General features: G+C 31.0%; 2 protein-coding genes and 1 long non-coding RNA gene across 3 annotated transcripts; 1 reads left to right on the forward strand and 2 right to left on the reverse strand.

Annotated features, from left to right (window-relative positions):
• Window positions 1–10,624: 10,624 nt before the first annotated feature.
• LOC108484812 (uncharacterized) lies at window positions 10,625–11,339 on the reverse strand. Its single transcript, XM_053027693.1, has 3 exons — window positions 11,119–11,339; window positions 10,919–11,043; window positions 10,625–10,833 (listed from the first exon to the last, which is right to left on the reverse strand). Exons 1-3 carry the CDS (start codon window positions 11,168–11,170, stop codon window positions 10,699–10,701), a joined length of 312 nt encoding a protein of 103 aa, XP_052883653.1. The 5' UTR covers window positions 11,171–11,339; the 3' UTR covers window positions 10,625–10,698.
• A 379-nt stretch (window positions 11,340–11,718) lies between these two features.
• LOC108485937 (putative pectinesterase 11) lies at window positions 11,719–13,351 on the reverse strand. The gene is made up of 4 exons (XM_017789776.2): window positions 12,906–13,351; window positions 12,591–12,779; window positions 12,233–12,468; window positions 11,719–12,124 (listed from the first exon to the last, which is right to left on the reverse strand). Exons 1-4 carry the CDS (start codon window positions 13,287–13,289, stop codon window positions 11,917–11,919), a joined length of 1,017 nt encoding a protein of 338 aa, XP_017645265.1. The 5' UTR covers window positions 13,290–13,351; the 3' UTR covers window positions 11,719–11,916.
• A 2,240-nt stretch (window positions 13,352–15,591) lies between these two features.
• LOC128292877 (uncharacterized) lies at window positions 15,592–16,927 on the forward strand. Its single transcript, XR_008282841.1, has 2 exons — window positions 15,592–15,699; window positions 16,650–16,927. It is a non-coding gene; the product is annotated as an uncharacterized LOC128292877 (long non-coding RNA).
• Window positions 16,928–17,836: the final 909 nt, after the last annotated feature.

Consider the following 17,836-nt stretch of genomic DNA (forward strand, 5'->3'; position numbering starts at 1 on the left):
TTCCAAAAACTTAATATAATATAAAATACACACCCACTACCTGACCAGCGGTTAAGCTTCACCCTCTGCACTGACATCCTAATGCATAATTACAAACCATTCGTACAACCCAATAAAGAAAGAAAACAGCACTTAACACCAAAATGTTAGAAAAGGAGAAATAGATGACAAGAGCACCAAAGTGCAAATAAATTAGCAACCCTTCTTTAATGGTGGCCAATCAGAAGCTAGCCGAAATTACGGGGAAGGGTGATTGTGCCATTGGCTTATTTAGATTCTCGGATCAATCAATGATTTTCATTAATTATTGCAAAAAGATATGGGATCTTTGGCATTAATAAACACAGAAATACATTAAAATTTTCTTAAGAAATTTCGCACATGGGTTAGGTTCCAACAAAGATGTTGGAGGAGCTACGGCTCACAAGCTTGATTGGTTTTTGCTCCAAATATTCAAAGTTAAAACTGACAATGGTTGGGTTCAAAGAAATTAAGTAGTTTTTTTTAATTTTGCCCATGAGGCCCAAAAAAGCATAGTCGAGCAGTTGCCTTAAGAGTTTGCCCGTGGCCACTACACTCTTTTGCTCTTATCATTCATCATATAAAATATATTACAGCACCCAATTGCTCAGTCATGCAACTTGCCCACAGATTTAGGTATTTGCAATACTCATATAAGGCCAAGAGTGACTTTAATAATTACAGAGCCAGAACCATCGAGATTTCAAGCATCTTAGGTACAAGGAGCATTAGCCATCCAAATTACTCTCTCTCTCTCTCTCTCTCTTTTTTTTTGTTTTTTGGTTATGAATTGAAATGAATCACTAACCATACAAAGAACAGGGCTTTATATTTAAAAAGTACCAACAAGTGCTTCATCCTCACCAGTACAACCATGTAAAGTACCAACAAGTGCTTCATCCTCACCAGTACAACCATGTAAAACAGCACTATGACCTACTCGTTTCACTGTTTCAACCATAGCCTATGAATAGCAGGAACTTTTATCAACTTAATTCACATAATATTTATGGTCAATGCCATTCGACTCACCAACAGTAACATTGTCCCCCATGAAAGTTGGTACTACTTTCCACCATGAATGCTGTTGACATCTCCTTTTTCCAAGATAAAATGGGGATGATCATGAGCAAAGATAGGCCATCAAACTTTTAGAACAAAAGGATCTGAATGAAGGGAAAGAAACGGGGATACTTATCCACCAATCTTCAAAGCTTGGAAAGCCTTCACGTCTTTGTCTATAATTGAATCCGGAAGCACCCCACCACTGCCAGAGCAAAGGGACAAAAGAATAAGGTGTGTTCCACCGTCTCGACTTCCTCTCCGCATCTTAGACAACATGAATCTCCATGTCGAAAAAGAAAACATAAGTTTTCCTTAGTTGCTAGAGCATTATCACAAGCTCTCCATTGAAAATGTTTAGCTTTGGATACCATCTTGAATTATTTTAGTTAGACTTAAAAATTTTTACCATGAAATGAAAACTTTAAATTGTACATTTCCATACCAAATAAATTATTCTATTCCTATATGAACATCCGTAATGACATCTCTAAAAATTTTATAATTCAATTTCATCTCTTAAAATAAATTTTAATTTCATCTCTAGTAGTATCTCGACAATGAAAAATGTATCTATGTATAAATTGAAACTTGATCAAATAATTAATATAAGTAAATTCATGAGCTTAACCTCAAATGTTTACTTAGCAAAAAAGTAAAATTATATTTGGACCAATAAAAGATGCAACACTTTTATTAATCACCAATTTTTTTTAAAAGTGTCAAACTAAAATAGCCCTATCCCTAAGCAGTCAAGGCTCAGCAATGCTTTAACAAACCATAGACTTGAAGTTGGTTGGCTCTACATGAACATGATCATGTTTGTCATTAGGGCTCCCAACAATGACAAGCCTAGAAAACAACAACAAATTGATAAATAGTGGGGTGACTAAATGAAAATGCTTACCTGTCAGAGGAGAAGCAAATAAAAGGAATTTCAATATAACACAAAGTGGAAAGTTCATTTGCTTTCTGGTAAAATAATTGATATGCCTTACAGTGGGAAGGGAATCAATTACGAAGACCGATAGGGAGACGGCATTGGTTGCACTATAAACAGGAGCCCCTAATGGGGTTTCGAGAATTCATTTTCAATAATCTTCATCTAAATCTCTTTTTGTCTTCCTTAGTTTCCTTTTTTTAAGCTTGACATTGCTAAAAGATTTGAGGATAAATAAAACAAACAACAAGTTTAAAAAGAAAAACTATAGTCTTCTGAAATATTATAGAATGAAGAGTGTATATGTGTATACGACAGGTATTTCAAGAAGTTGTGTAATATTCCGAAAATTTTTACAGTAAAATACTATCCTTGATATAGTAAAATAAGGAAATAAAGTGACAAAAAAAAAGAAAAAAAATTCTGAGTTATGTCAACATTGGGAAGTATATTATGATATATTAATTCAAGAAAGGACTAAATTGTAAAAATGAGAAAAGTTTTGTTGCACAAGAATAAATACTCAAAATTTGAAGGGCTAAAGTGTAACCATAAAAAAGTTGAAAGACTAATAGTGCAAATATTTTAAGGGTGGAATGATCTAGAAACTAAGGAAAATGGATGAATTAGGACTAAATTGAATAGGAAAAGAATTATGAGGGACTAAATCGTAATTTTACCAAATTATGTGATGATCCATTGATGGAATTTTAAAAGATCACAAAGGGCAAAATGGTCAATTGGAAGAGAGAGAAATCTAGAAAGTAATGATATATTGATGATATTTTATAATTATTAATTAGATAAATATTATTTTATTAATATTTTAATAAGATATTTTATTATTTTATTATTATTTATTAAGTATAAAAGAAGGAAAGATAAAAAATTTTCATCATCTTTTCCATGCAAACCAACGTGAGAAGAAGAGAGAAAGAAAGAAAGTTTTACTTTCTTTACAATTTGGTCCTTTCACCAAAAATCCACCATTTTCACCTAGAAATCAAAAGAATTTCCATAGCCATCAAGAGAGAAAGATCACAATGAGACTATGGGGAGCTATAATATTAAGTTAGATTCAAGAAATAGAAGCTGGAGCAGAGAGAAAATCAAGTTAAAGATTGAAGTCAATGAAACAAGGTAAGAATTTTAAGATTTCAACATATTTTAAGTAGAGTTTCTCATGTAAGGTAATATCAAAAGCATGAAAATGATGTTAAGGTAGAGTTTTATTATATAAGGATCCATGTTCTTGATATATTAGTGAAGGGAAATGAGAGAAAATAATGAGAAATATGGTAGAGAATGGAAATAAGAGTGTTATAAACTTGGTAATCAATATGTCGCGCTAAAGTAGTTTTAGACAACAGCAATAGGCAAACTTTGAAAAATCACAAAAAATGGTAGAAATTTAATTAGAATCTGAGTGAGATATGGAATTAAAGCTTATTTAGTCTATTTTCATATAAAAGAAATAGAGAAAGTAAAGGAATTCTGTATTCTGAGATATTTGTATTTTTGTAAGACTGGTTCAAAATGATTTCGAGATCCCCTGTTCTGACTTGGAAAAATCATTAAAATTATATAAAAATAATTTTGGGACATAATTTATATGGTTAGATTCCTAAATGAATCTATTTCTATAAGAAACAAATGATAACATCATTTGAATTCTGTTTAAATAGATAATTAAACTTTAGTGAAGAGTGGTCAGAACTGTCAAATAGCAAAACAGGTGAGACTTTAATTAATAAATTGTACTAATTGGCTAAATAAAAAATTCTTAAAATTTTATGGTAAGAAGAAATGTGAGTCTAGTTTCAGGTAAATTTTACGGATCTTAATTTGGAGTTTTGTAACTCAAGATATAAATAATTTAGTGACTATGACTTAAATGGACAACTTTGAATATACATATAAGTAAATAGTGAAATTATTAATAATGTTACTTATAAGCATATTATATAAATTAAGGATGTGGAATGGAGAGGAGGAGGAAAAAAATAAATATATGAATTTTCAGCTAGCAAGGGTTTTGTTGGGTTTTTCACACAGGAAGAAAAACAGAACTAAGTTATCCTGATAAAATATGAAGCTCTTGTTGAAGCTAGAGTAATAAAGTAATTATTCTGGATGAAATATGAAGCTCTTGTTGAAGCTAGATCAACAAAGTAATTAATCCAGATGAAATATGAAGCTCTTGTTGAAGTTAGAGTAACAAGGTAATAATTCTGGATGAAATATGAAGTAAGTTTGAGATTCAAGGACTTAGGAGTTGTAACCAAACGAACAGAAACAAATGGGATGAAAAATATTCCAGATGAAATATGAAGCTCTTGTTGAAGTTAGAGCAACAAGGTAATAATTCCGTGTAACACCCTTAACCCGTACCCGTCGCCGGAGGGTTAAAGAGTATTATCATATACAAAAGAGTCATATCAAGATAATTAGGTATAACGATTTATTCTTAAGTTCAATTCAATCAGACATTGAAAACATTAAGCAAATCTCAACCACGCATTCACATTAACCATTTGGAACACATATAGTAACTTATCAAGCCATTTTCGCATGACTACCCATATATACATCATCAAAAAGATAGTTATTTAACAACAAAAAGTCAAGCCTATACATGCCATTATCGAAATTTAACTACTAGAGTACCAAGAAGCTTAGATAGTGTGGTCGACTTCGACTTTGAGATCCCCGAGATCGTAGCTGACGAACAAAATCTACAAAACAGAGAATTAAGGTAACGAAGTAAGCATTACTATGCTTAGTAAGTTTTAAGCGATGCAAACAATTAATTTACTTATAGATCGATTATTCAAATTTTCAAGAAATCATTCCTAGATAATTTCCATTTTGGCCAAGTATCCATGAACATAATGCATATGTAGCAAATTCACCTCACTTGAATCTAAATTGAATTAAAACCAAATATTGAAATAAAAAATAAGATCATCTCGAAAAGCATCTCATTAACAAGTTTTAACCATGTTTGCAACAAAATCACAAATTCACTACAAGCTGTCTTCCTGAGCAACAGTCACTAAATTATTTATAACTGGAGCTAAGAAACTCCAAATCAAGTGCCGTTAATTTTCCTTGAAAATAGACTCATATATCTTCCATCCATAAAATTTTCAGAATTTTTGGTTTGACCAATCAATACCAGATTTTTCTTGAAGTTTTCCCATGTTTCACTGTTTTACTATTCTGACCACTCTTCACTACGAATCAAATTTCTCATTATACAGAATTCAAAATATGTTGTAGTTTATTTCATTTAAAACTAGACTCATTAAAGAGTCTAAGAATATAAATTTTATCTTATAACCATTTTTGTACCATTTATAATGATTTTCTGAAAACAGAACAGGGGACCTCGAAGTCATTTTGACTCTGTTCCATGCCACTTCAAATATATCATTATTGGCAATTCTTTTGCTTACACAGTTTCTTTTATAAAAAACTAGACTCATTAAGATTTCATGACATAATTTATTCAACCTCTAACTCAACTCCCACAATTTATGGTGATTTTCCGAAATCATGTTACTGCTGCTGTCCCAAGCAGATTTATTACACATTCTTTGCATTCATATTATTTAACATGTATATCACCAGATCAATCTCATGTAACCTTTCACTATAACCGAATACACACATACACATATGAGATTTTCACATATACTTCTCATTTCGCATTCATGATTCAATTCCGATCAATCTAACATATAAAAGTATATAATACATACCTGACCAACTTAATGCATTGAACATATTCAATGGTGGTTTCCTCCGAACATTCGAAATCACAATCTTACTCAAATCACCGGCATTAAGCCTGCTAGGTTTTTAAAACCCGAGTCCAATTTCTAGCACAAAGCTCATGGATTTAACCGGATATCTATTACCAAAGACAAAGCTCATGGACTATAAGTCCGAATATATTCCTTCAATGAGCACCATACATGTTTATTTACAATGAATTCAATTCACATAACATCTCAAAATTTTGGTTTATTTACTCATTCAATAGTGATATGCCATGCACCAACTATAAAATTTTTTGCTATAAGCTTGAAGCATAATTTATTCACATACAACTATATTCAAAAGAATCAATTAAGCATAATACAGTTATTATTCACATATCAAGACATTATCAAGATGCACTAAATGTGACTATCCGAACTTACCTCGGTATATTGGGACGGTTGTCGATTGACTACTCTATAGCTTTCTCTTTTCCCTTATCCAACTTTGATCCCCCTTGCTCTTGAGCTTAATAAATACAAATAGAGGTGTTTAATATTTTGACCAATTCTGTTTACTTATTATTCACATTCGGCAATCACATATCGAACTCATTAGGTATTATATTTTGTAAATATGCCATAGTTCAATTTCATATATATATTCATGACCGAAAATGGCAAGAAGTTATCAGGCCATGAAAGTCACTTATAACTCAAACTCAAAATGACCATATGACATTAATAAACGATTATTCAACTTTTACCAATTTCACATACACAAGCCAAACTCACATAGCCTATCTTTTTTTTTTTATACACTAGTTTAACTACTACAAATATTACCAAATAAATCACATATATGCAACACTATACAATTCACATATACATCGACTATCAAAATTTTCACTCCTTAGCTAATGCCAAACATTTGTTTAAAGAGGACCTAGCCAACACCCTACTTAGTAAAAAGAATCATACAAAACTCTAATAGCCACCTCAAACTCATCTTTAATAACTCTTATAACAAAATTTATCAAGATTCAATAAGGAATACATTGAACTCCATGACCGAATTTTGCCTTTCACCAAGATAGCCACTTGCCATTAAAACCATTAAACCACACTTATACATTTTTTTTTTCAAGCTCAACTTAACTTATAATTATCTATAAATTATTTAAACATTCAATAACAAACTCTTCTTTAAACAAGCACATATTCGGCAAGAACATTGGTAATTTAGCAACTTTTAATTTAACACCTAATTCTTTTTAACACATTTTAAGCACCCCTTTTTACTCCATCAATTTTAAGCATATACATTACTCAAACATAACCAACTTCACATTCGGTCATAGCACATAACAAGATAGCCGATTCTTTTCCCTTAGCATCTAATGCTCCCATATGATCATTTGTATAGTTCAAACACTCATCTACCATTATTCATCTAAATTTATATGAAACAACAGCCATAACCTTTATTAACTACTATGGCCGAAAGCTCTAGTCATTCCCAAAATCAAAAATTCAACATGGGTTATAAAAAGAACTTGGTATCTAACTCAAGATTAACCAAAATTTCAAGAATTAACATAAACTTCTCACCTTAATGTAGACCTAAGATGACCGAATGGCTCTTCTCCCCTCTTCCTCTTTACATTCGGCCAAGAAGAACAAAGATAAAGCTTTGTTTTCATCACCCATTTTCCTTATTATTATTATTATTATTCCTTTATTTTATATAAAGTATAAAACCATTCAAATAAAAATTAATACATATTTTAATAAAAATCATCATCATGGCTGGCCACTATTAACAAAAAGGGGTATTTGACATGCAAGTCCAAGTTTTTTTTATAACATGCATTAATGGACCACTTTTAAAATTACCTATCACATTTCACAATTGTCTCACATAAGTCCTATTAAATAAATTCACATTCAAATGAATAAATTAAAGATTGGAACTTTCACACATGCATGTTCACGCACAATAAGCATAGAAAATAACGATTAATTATTTTTATGAATCGGTTCTGTGGTCCCAAAACCACTTTCCGACTAGGGTCAATTTAGAGCTGTCACATTCCGGATGAAGTATGAAGTAAGTTTGAAATCCAAGGACTTAGGAGTTGTAACCAAACGAACAGAAGCAAATGGGATGAAAAATTTAGAGAAGTATTTCATCCGAGTAACATACATACTGTTGTTTGTTGCCACCCTTAATAGGTTTACATTTAAAATGGATAATTTGTATGTTTTAGACTCAGGGACTAAATTGAATAAAAGAAAAACTGTAGGGGAATTTTGTAAAAATGTCAAAAATGACCAAAATGAAGGAAATGAATTGTTTTATTATTTAAATTATAAAAATCGAATGAAATTATTAATTTAGATCAAGATCGGGTGAAAACATGTTTTAGGATTAAATTAAAAGAGTTGAAATTGTGGAAAATTTTGTTATTTTATAGAATTTATGGGTTTTATCAATATATATAAGAATAATTAGGTTCAAACAAGGATTTAATTACAAGAACTTTATTTTCTTTGTCTAAGGATGAAATCGTCATTAATCAAAAGTTTAGGGTAAAATGGTAATTTTGCCTAGAGATTAATTGAATGCATTAGAATATGAAATAAATAAAAATGATGATCAAATTTATTTATAAAGATCCGGGTGGTTCAAATATGAGACTTGAACGTGAAAAAGAAAAAGTTTTCAGATTAGTAAAACTATAAATACGAATAAGTAACGAAGTAAGTTTGTGCAACTTGAATTGAGTTATTGAATGTTTAAACTATACATTTATGTGGGATGAATGTGAATTGAATATTTAAATGTATGTTTTGGGCTTTAAGGGCTCAATAGAGGGACATTATGATTATTTTCAGAATATAAATAATAAATGATTTAGAATTATTTGAAAATGCTCAATAAACTCTGGTAATGCCTCGTACCCAATTCCGGCAACGGATACGAGTAGAATGTGTTACAAGTTGAATGCACAAAACTAATGAAAACAACCTTTTAAGTTGTCTCTTCTTTTTCATTGCCATTCTTAGAGTTGGAAGAACAAATGTCTCCATTCGCACTTTAATTAAGTTCTCAATTTAGTGTGTTTAATGCTAATCATATGTTACTTAACACGAAGCGCGTATAATTCGTGATTTACTATGTTTATGGTATTATGACGATTTTGTTTCAACAAATGGATAACACCTTTTCGATGTTTAACGATGGACGACGATCTTGTTAGTAATTGAGAGCTAATCTCGGATTAAGTTTGAAAGTTTGTATTTATAAATCTTTGTCTCATGGATTATTATTTTAAAACTTGATTGTTAGGATAGATGTGGCCCAGAGAGTATCACATTGTATTGCCATTTATGTAGTTGTGGAGAAGGTGAGAATAAATAAAGAGATACTTTTATTGGAAAAATTGAGATATTTCAAAAGAAGTAAATTCACTGTTTATAAATTATTATACTTTATTAGATTAATAAGGTTGATGTGATGTATACTTGAGTTTTTGTTTTCGAATTTCTTTTATTAAATTATTATAAATGTAAATAGTAACACTTATATTTAGCCACTGAATTATGTTAAAATTATTTTTAGTTAATTTAATTCACTTAGTTTTGCTAGTGTGACATGCCAATGTCACTATCTAATTAGATTGTTAGTCAAGTCAATAAAAATGTCACAGTCAAATGCTTCATTGATTATTTTTTCATCTACGAGAGTTTAATTGGATGTAAATTTTTCATAAAGACTTAATTAATTTTTGAAAAATTAATTTGAACCGTGATGTCTGAATGGTTTTATGATACAACTTAAAATTTGCAATTATTTGAACCTAATCAAATTATATTTTTATTGAATTTATATTGAATTTTAATTACTTTTAGAAGCCATAAAATAAAGTTTATTTTTGTCAAAATAAGATATCAATATTTATACTTATATTGAGTTTGATTTCACGGGTTAATCGGTTATCAACTCGCTTATAAAATTATTAAATTACCCTCGCATATATAAATTAAGTTATATTTTATGAGTATTTTTTCTTTTTGTATATAAGAAGATCAATAAAAATTTGATAATATTAAGATTTGAACTTGTAACACCATGCATAAAAAACAATTAACTTTACAATTATAACCTATGTGTATATAAATTTTAATAAATATATTCGTTAGAAAATTTTTTCACCTCAACCTAGTTTTTATTAAAGGGAAGCTTATGGATGGATTTTTCAACACCAATTCAGCAAGTATTAACTACACAAATTCTTTACAGAAAGCTAAGCCCTTAAGCTGGACTTTGCATAGAGCAGAGAGGAGGGAAGATTAACTTACAATTCTGCCGGTTGATTACACAAGAAAAGGAATTGGAGCCAAAGAGTACAATTATCTTATCAAAGTTGAGCGTCAAATATGAAAATCTATAATGTATGGAATAGTTATGTTCTATTATCTTTATTTTTTTGAAAGATTTTATTTTCATACATATGCCTGAATATGTGTTGGATGTATACATACATTAAAGAATTGAAAGCCGGGATCACATATGACTCCTCACCAGGTGACACACCCAACACATAAATGTTCTTACAACTTTGTAGAACATAACTACATGCAGATTAGGTAGACAAATATGCTGAAAAAAAGATAGGTTTAGGAGGTAAAGATTAAGCACTGATTCCTCTATCTTTGTTAAGCTTCGAAGCAGCAAGGTTGGCAGTGTGGAACTGCGATGTGTAACTATTAGTAGGGCCATCAAGAACGGAAGGTTCATTTAAGAATGCCCAATTGCTTCGTGTCCACCTACATACAGTCACCCACGTTAACAAAAAATTGTCACCATTTTTATGTCTTGATGAGTCGACTAAGATTTATAGCTACTTACCACCCATTTTTCTTTACGATATCCTCCAGGCTTGATTCGGCGTCCATGTGCAGGAAACCCTGTTCTGTATGAGGTAAAGGCATGGAGCTTGATCTCATAATGCTCCTTCCATAGTCCTGAGATGGAATTTCCTGTTTTTAATGTGAACTACTTGATTAAAAACTTTATTCATGTCTAAATCTTTAATTAAAAAAAAAAAAGAAAAGAAATTGGCACCAGCTGGTTGGAGCTATCTGATGGACTATAAATAGCCTTAAGATGATCTTCCTCAGTTTTCTTCTTAGATTTCCAGTAAGCTTCAATCTCTTCCTTGGTAAGTGATCGATTCCTTTGGATTGTTGCTGGAAGAATTTCAAATAACCAGAAATTAGACTAAGCATAAATAAAAACACCACGGAAAACATTAAGCTGACAACCTGATTTAGAAGCCGATACAGGAGAATCCCATCCTGCCATTAGAGAACCCATTTCACTGATGATGATGTTTCAATTGCTTGGACCAAAACTAGGTACTGTCTCGTAGCAAATATCTTGAGAAAAAGTGTTTTATATAGGGGAGTGGGATCTTAACTTTTCCTTTATTTTCAGTCGGGAAGTTAACCTTTTGACTCGTTCTCACCCTCAAAACCATGTTTCTTTTCACAAGAAAATGAATACAGAAGGGCTATTTATTAAGGTACTGATAAAAAAGATTAATTACTTTGATTTGTATAGTCTCCCAGAGGGCACGCGTTTTGGTCTTATTTCCTAATTCCACTACTCCAAACTTGACATTCAACATCCATTAACATACCAGTTTCTAGGCAGAAATCCATGGAGTCGTAGGAAAAAGTATATTGATACACGTGTATTTTTTTCCTTTTCTTTTTTAGTCATTGGCCTGCCACAAATGAATTTAATTTGCATCTCAGGTTTTTACGATAAATTAATTAATTTCTAAAGCCTTCAAATTAACCTCAAAACCTTAACTGATAAAACATAATGCATATTTTTCAAAATATCTTGTACTGCTTTATTAATGTTTTGTATCATGCTCACACATGAGGAAATTCACTTATTATTATTATTATTTTGAAATAATTACAAATAAATAAACGAATAAATATAGTATAGTAATAAAAACCAAATAATAAGGTAGAAAAGCATATGCGTAACAACATTGGTCATCCACATTACCATATCAGCTAACATTTAAATTTACTTTTTTGTTATGATCAAGCATGTGTAGCTGGGTTGTTAGAAGTGGCAGTGGAAGCTTTCTTGAAATGGGTAGGTGTAGACCTGATCCAACTCCTGCCGCCAATCATGTTTTTTGTCATGAAAAATTCTGCCTCTTCTGTCGTTAGTTTTCCCGACCATTCAACTCTTTTCCTTGCCTTAGCTCCAGGTCCATAACATTTATATTCTCTATAGAACGTCGTGCTGTAGAATCAAGAAACCAGAACACCATTAGTTCAGTTTCAAAACCTTTCGGTAATCATGTAAGAAAAGAAAAGAACAGGTTGATCTTTGTCTGGTTTTTGCATGTACCTTTGCTTGGATGTGTCTCCCCAGTCATCCCACCCTTGGGGCAGTATCGCACCAGACATATAAGATAGGGCAAAAACCACCCTGGAATATGCACCCCATGGCCGTCCTAGTAGAGCACTCCTTACGCCAGTTATCTTGCAACCCAAGAAAGTGAAGCCTGTGTCCTCCGAAGGAGACTCCCTCCGTTGGGCTGTTATAGATGCATCTCCTTCTGAGAGTGAATGTAAATGGCACTTCTGAAAAAAAAATGCATATGTATGTCAATGGTTTGGCCTACTAGACAGGCCAACAATATATATAGGAATATTGGCAAGTGGCAAAATCATTATATATTACTTATATTCCTGAGTTTTATTACCTCAAAAAGGGAAGCGGCATTCCCACAAATGAAGTCAACTGCTCCTTCAATGTAACAATTTTTGTAATAATGTCTTCCATTGTCAGCTAGCAAAGTATCTTGATAAGCTAAAATTCTACATCCAAAGAAAGCTGCTCTATCTCCTGATACCCTTAAAGCAACTGCTTTAGTTCTGGCCCCCAATGTATTCTATTTATCAAAAAACAAATTCAAAAAGATTAAATATAAATATTACAAGTTAGACTGTTTCTTGAATTGTTGAAAATTTTAGTATTCTATTAAGCATCATATCATCAGTGTTATTGTTATATGTACCTGAATAGTGAGATATCGGGCAACAAAATCTGAAGCCAACACAGTGAAGGTAGGAGATTCAAATATCTCCCCACCATCATTCCAAGTTATTATCGTGCCATTTGCTTTTAAGCCACTTATGGTAATGAAGGGCTTGTCAGCAGGGACAACAATCTTTTCTTGATAGATGCCAGGCTTAACTAATATGAAAACAGGCTCTTTGTTATCGGATGGCACTGCATCAATGGCGTCTTGTATCTTCCTGTAGTCTCCTTTTCCCGATTGGTCGACTCTTACAAGTATGGCGGTAGAAGTTACTAAAGCACCTACACGAGAACTTGCCAACACGAACATGAATAAAGCCATTACAAACATGCAAAGGTAGCTAGAATATGCTGGAGCCATTGTTGGTATGATCAAGGTGTTGCAGTAAATGAAGAAATGAAGTATACTATGATCTCTGGTTTATGCATAGATTATGGTGGATGTGGTGTTTTATATACATATCAGGGGTCATTTTCTTGCCATGAAAGTGTGACGTATACAACGAATTTCAAGCAACCGTGTATGCATTAATATTAGAAAAGGCCAACGGTAGCCCCTAACACAAGTAGCCGGCGAGTACAAATTTTTGGAGGAACTGGACAGACCATGGCCGCCATTTGATTTTTCCTCTAGCTAGCTAGGCTAGTACTTGAGAACTTCAACCATCAATTTATTTATTTTTTATTTGAGCTCCAGCTGCTTTGGATAATGTTATAAATCCAGTGTTCTAACAATTCGGGAATATTATTAATTTCATGTTGCGCAAGTCTTGGGTATAGCTTGAAACCTACACAAAGAATGTAACTTTCTGGTTCAAATTCTTTGTTACTTTCAGTTTAAGATATAATGACGGATATGTAATGTAATCTTTGTTTGAATGGGTGAGTTGACCATGGCTTCGCTGGTTCCTTTACCTCTAAGTTGGTGGCTGTCTAATAGTCTCCACTGTCCTTTTTACAGGAATGGGCTAAGGTTTAAGTTGGTCAGGTCAGTTGTTAAGGGATTAACCCTGGCTACAAATGTGAGAAACGGGCTGAATGAGAGTCCACCCACAGTCAAAAGAAGAATTTGCTCAAGCCCAATCTCATACACATGCCTCAGTGGATGACATGGAAACAACAAAAAATTAACCATTAATCAGAATCTCAAAAAGGAACGTAAAAGAGTGATATGATAAGATGGTTAGGAAAAAATAAGTCATCACGAAATCAAATAACACAACTTGTCGACTTTTCCTTTTTTTTTTCTATGGGAGCCTACAGTTTTCTGAACTCCAAATCTTGTCCCAGTCATCTGCTTGTTCCTCGGCTCCTCTCTTTTATCCTCCACGGCTTCTCTTTTCTTTTCTGTTTCAACGTTAGACCAAAAAGTGGAACGTCTTCCATAAAAAAATATAAGAATTGTTTTCTAAACGGGTCAGGTATTGGCAGAATTTGTGGCTTGGGTCTGGCCTAAATTACATGTTTATACCTTTTTTTTATTTTTAATTTGCTGGAAAATATTTATTTTAATATTTATAATATATTTAATGTATTATATTTTTAAAATTTATTTTTATATAAAAATAAATTATTATGGTCAGACCGGGTTGAGCTCAAGTTTAACATTTTAAAAATGGCCCGAACTTGAATAATATTTTAGACTCATTTTTGGGTCGGGCTCGAGCCTAGAAAGCAGACCTAAAATTTTGTACCAAGCCAAGCTGACCCAATCCATGATCAAGTCTAGCTATTCGACTACTTCTCTTTTTACCATTCTTTCCAATGTTGGATTTTTGCCAGAACTTTTAAAACTAGACAATTAGTTGAACCAATCAGACTATTAATTTTAGGTTTGATAGATACTGTAATGACCCGAATTTTACCGTTACCGAAAAAATATATTTTCGGGTCTCCGTTTCTGAAAAATGGATTAGTAAATATTTATTAAAAATATTTACAAAGTTAATCGAGTGGTTAATTAGAGTTTAATTAAGTGAATTAGCTTAAATTAAGGATAATTGGATAAAAGGATTAAATAATGAAGTGTGAAAGTTTAATTATAGAATAAAGAAAATTGAAAAGACTAAATAAGTAAATAAGCCAAAAGAGTGCTAAATATATGGCAAAAATAAAATACAAGTGTAATAAATATAATACACACATTTGTAATACATGTATGTATTTGTTTATTATTTAAGTAAATATTAGTGTATTTATTATTATTAAATTAATATTATATGATAAATAAATAAAAGTAAGACAAATGTGTGGTAATGATTGGGTACAAGTGTATTAATAAAAAAATACATACACTTGTAATGCTTGTATTTAAGTATTAATAGATATTAATTATTTATAAAAGGTATTTATTAATTAAATAATTATATTATAAGATTTTTATGTGAAAAATAAATAAAAAGTTGACAAGTGTATGGTATGTATAGTGACATGTGTAATATTAGTATATGTACATTTGTAACATACATGTATATTTACTTATTATATAAGTATATTATTAAATTATATATTATTATTAAGTAAAAGATATTTATATAATAAATACATTAGTGAAAGACAAGTGTAATATTATAAATGGATACAAATGTTAAAAGAATATTTGTTGTTAAATAGATTTTATAATAGATAATTATTAGGTTATTATATTATATATCTAATGGTTTAATGAAATAAAGAAAAAGAAAATAGAAATAGAAACAGAATAGGCAAAACGAAAAGCAGGGAAAGAAAGAAGAAAGGGAAAGAAAGTTTGATGCTTGAAGCTTAAATAGGTAAGTCAATTTAGCCTTTTTTACTTAATTTTTATGTTTTAGAAACTTTAGAACAAGGTTTTGATGAAGTTAAGTTGATATATTGCAAGATAGTTGATTATAAGACATTGTTCTTGTTGAACAAAAAGATGAATTAAGAGCTAAATTGATAGAAATTCAAGTTAGAAATGAAATAAGGATTGAATTGTAAAGTGATTCATAAGTTTTATGCTTTAAGGACTAAATTGAAAGAATTTCGAAATTATGGTTTTATGATGAAAAATAGATAATTATGTCTAATTTTAGTTAAAAATTGAGTAGGAATAAAGTATGAATTAAGATAGAAAAGTAAGTGAATTTAGTTAGGATTAAATTGAAATTAAAGTAGAAAATCAACATTTTGTATTAAGACTGTTTGGGACAGCAGCAGTAGTCTAAGTTTGAAAAATCACCAAAAATTTTAGAAATTTAATTAGAGGATGAATAAAATATGAAATTAAAGCTTATTGAGTCTAATTTCTTATAGAAGAAACGGTGTAAGCAATTGAATTGTAAATTATGAGATATAATGAGTTTTGTAAGACAAGGTCAGAATGAATTCGAGTTCCCCTGTTCTGACTTTGGAAAATCACCAAAAATTGAATAAAAATAATTAGAGGCTTAAAATTATATTTTTAGAATCCCTAATGAGTCTATCTTCAGGAGAAATCAACGGGAATATTATCCGAGTTCTGCACTATGAGATAATTAATTTTTAGTGAAGAATGGTCAAAACTGTCAGACAGCAGAATAGGGGTGAATTTAAAGAATAAACTGTATTTAATGGCTAAACGAAAAATTCTAAAAATTTATGGTAAGAAGATTTGTGAGTCTAGTTTCAGGAGAAATTAGCGAATCTTAATTTAGAAATCTGTAACTCAAGATATAAATTAGTAATATATTAATGATTATGAATTGTATTACTTTCGTAGTCAATGTGGTACCGGAAATCTCGGCTAAGAAAGGACAAGACAAAGTCAACGGGAGTTAGCTCGAAAATTACGATTTGTATTTCTATAACCCTAACTTAATATTTAGTTATTGAATTTATTATTTATTATGTATGGTAGGTGCATTGATTAAATTATTTGAAATAAAATGAATATTGATTGAAATTGAAGGTGAATTTAATTAATAATTGTTGTATTTTAATTGAATGTTATGGTAAATAATTAAAGTATGAATTATTAGTATTGTGTTTTTATTGAAATGATTTGATTTGAAAATGTGGTGAAATAATTATGAAAATGTGTTTATTGTGAAATTGAATATTTATTAGTGAAAAGTGAATAGAATTATATTGAATTGAAAAGAAAAAAAAATATAATTTATTAATTAAAATATGAATTAATTGAAAACTAAAAAGTGAATTAAATACCCTATTAACTAGTCGGGCTAGTCGGATATAGTTGGCATGCCATAGGATATGAAAGAGTACGGGTTTTTGCCGGCTTACTGATCAGGCACTTATGTGCCGACTCATCATTATCAATATCAAGTTATCATTACCGATTCGGCACTTTGTGTGTCGGATATTGTTACTGTTACCGTTACTATTACTGTTCCAAATTTGTTGCGATGAGGTACTCAAATGTGTCGCCATCGTTATCTTATCGTCTCGCCTCGGTCGATGAGGCACTATGTGCCGTACTGGTGTGTTGGTTGGATCCGTGTATCCGTCTGAGTCCGAGTCATGTTAATAGGGGTAAATAAAGGTATAAAATAACTGATTATTACTGAATAATTGACTGTTACCGGATAATTGACTGTTACTGGATATTAGACTGTTACTGAATAACTGAATATTACTGAATAATTGATCATTACTGAATAACTGATTGTCACTGAATGAATGACTGCTACTGAATAACTTAATTGTTACTGAATATCTGATTTTACTGAATAATTGACTGTTACTGGATAACCGATTAATTGATCGATACTGAATAACTGGTTATTATTGAATAATTGATTGTTACCGAATAACTGACTGTTACTGAATAAATAATTGTTCTGAGAGTTAATGAACATTACTGTAACGTCCCCTAACCCTATACCGTCACCGGAACAGGGTTACGAGACATTACCAGTCAATACAGTCCAATTTCGATCATTAATT

Source organism: Gossypium arboreum, chromosome 5 (assembly GCF_025698485.1).
Source record: "Gossypium arboreum isolate Shixiya-1 chromosome 5, ASM2569848v2, whole genome shotgun sequence".
NCBI classification, from domain to species: domain Eukaryota; kingdom Viridiplantae; phylum Streptophyta; class Magnoliopsida; order Malvales; family Malvaceae; genus Gossypium; species Gossypium arboreum.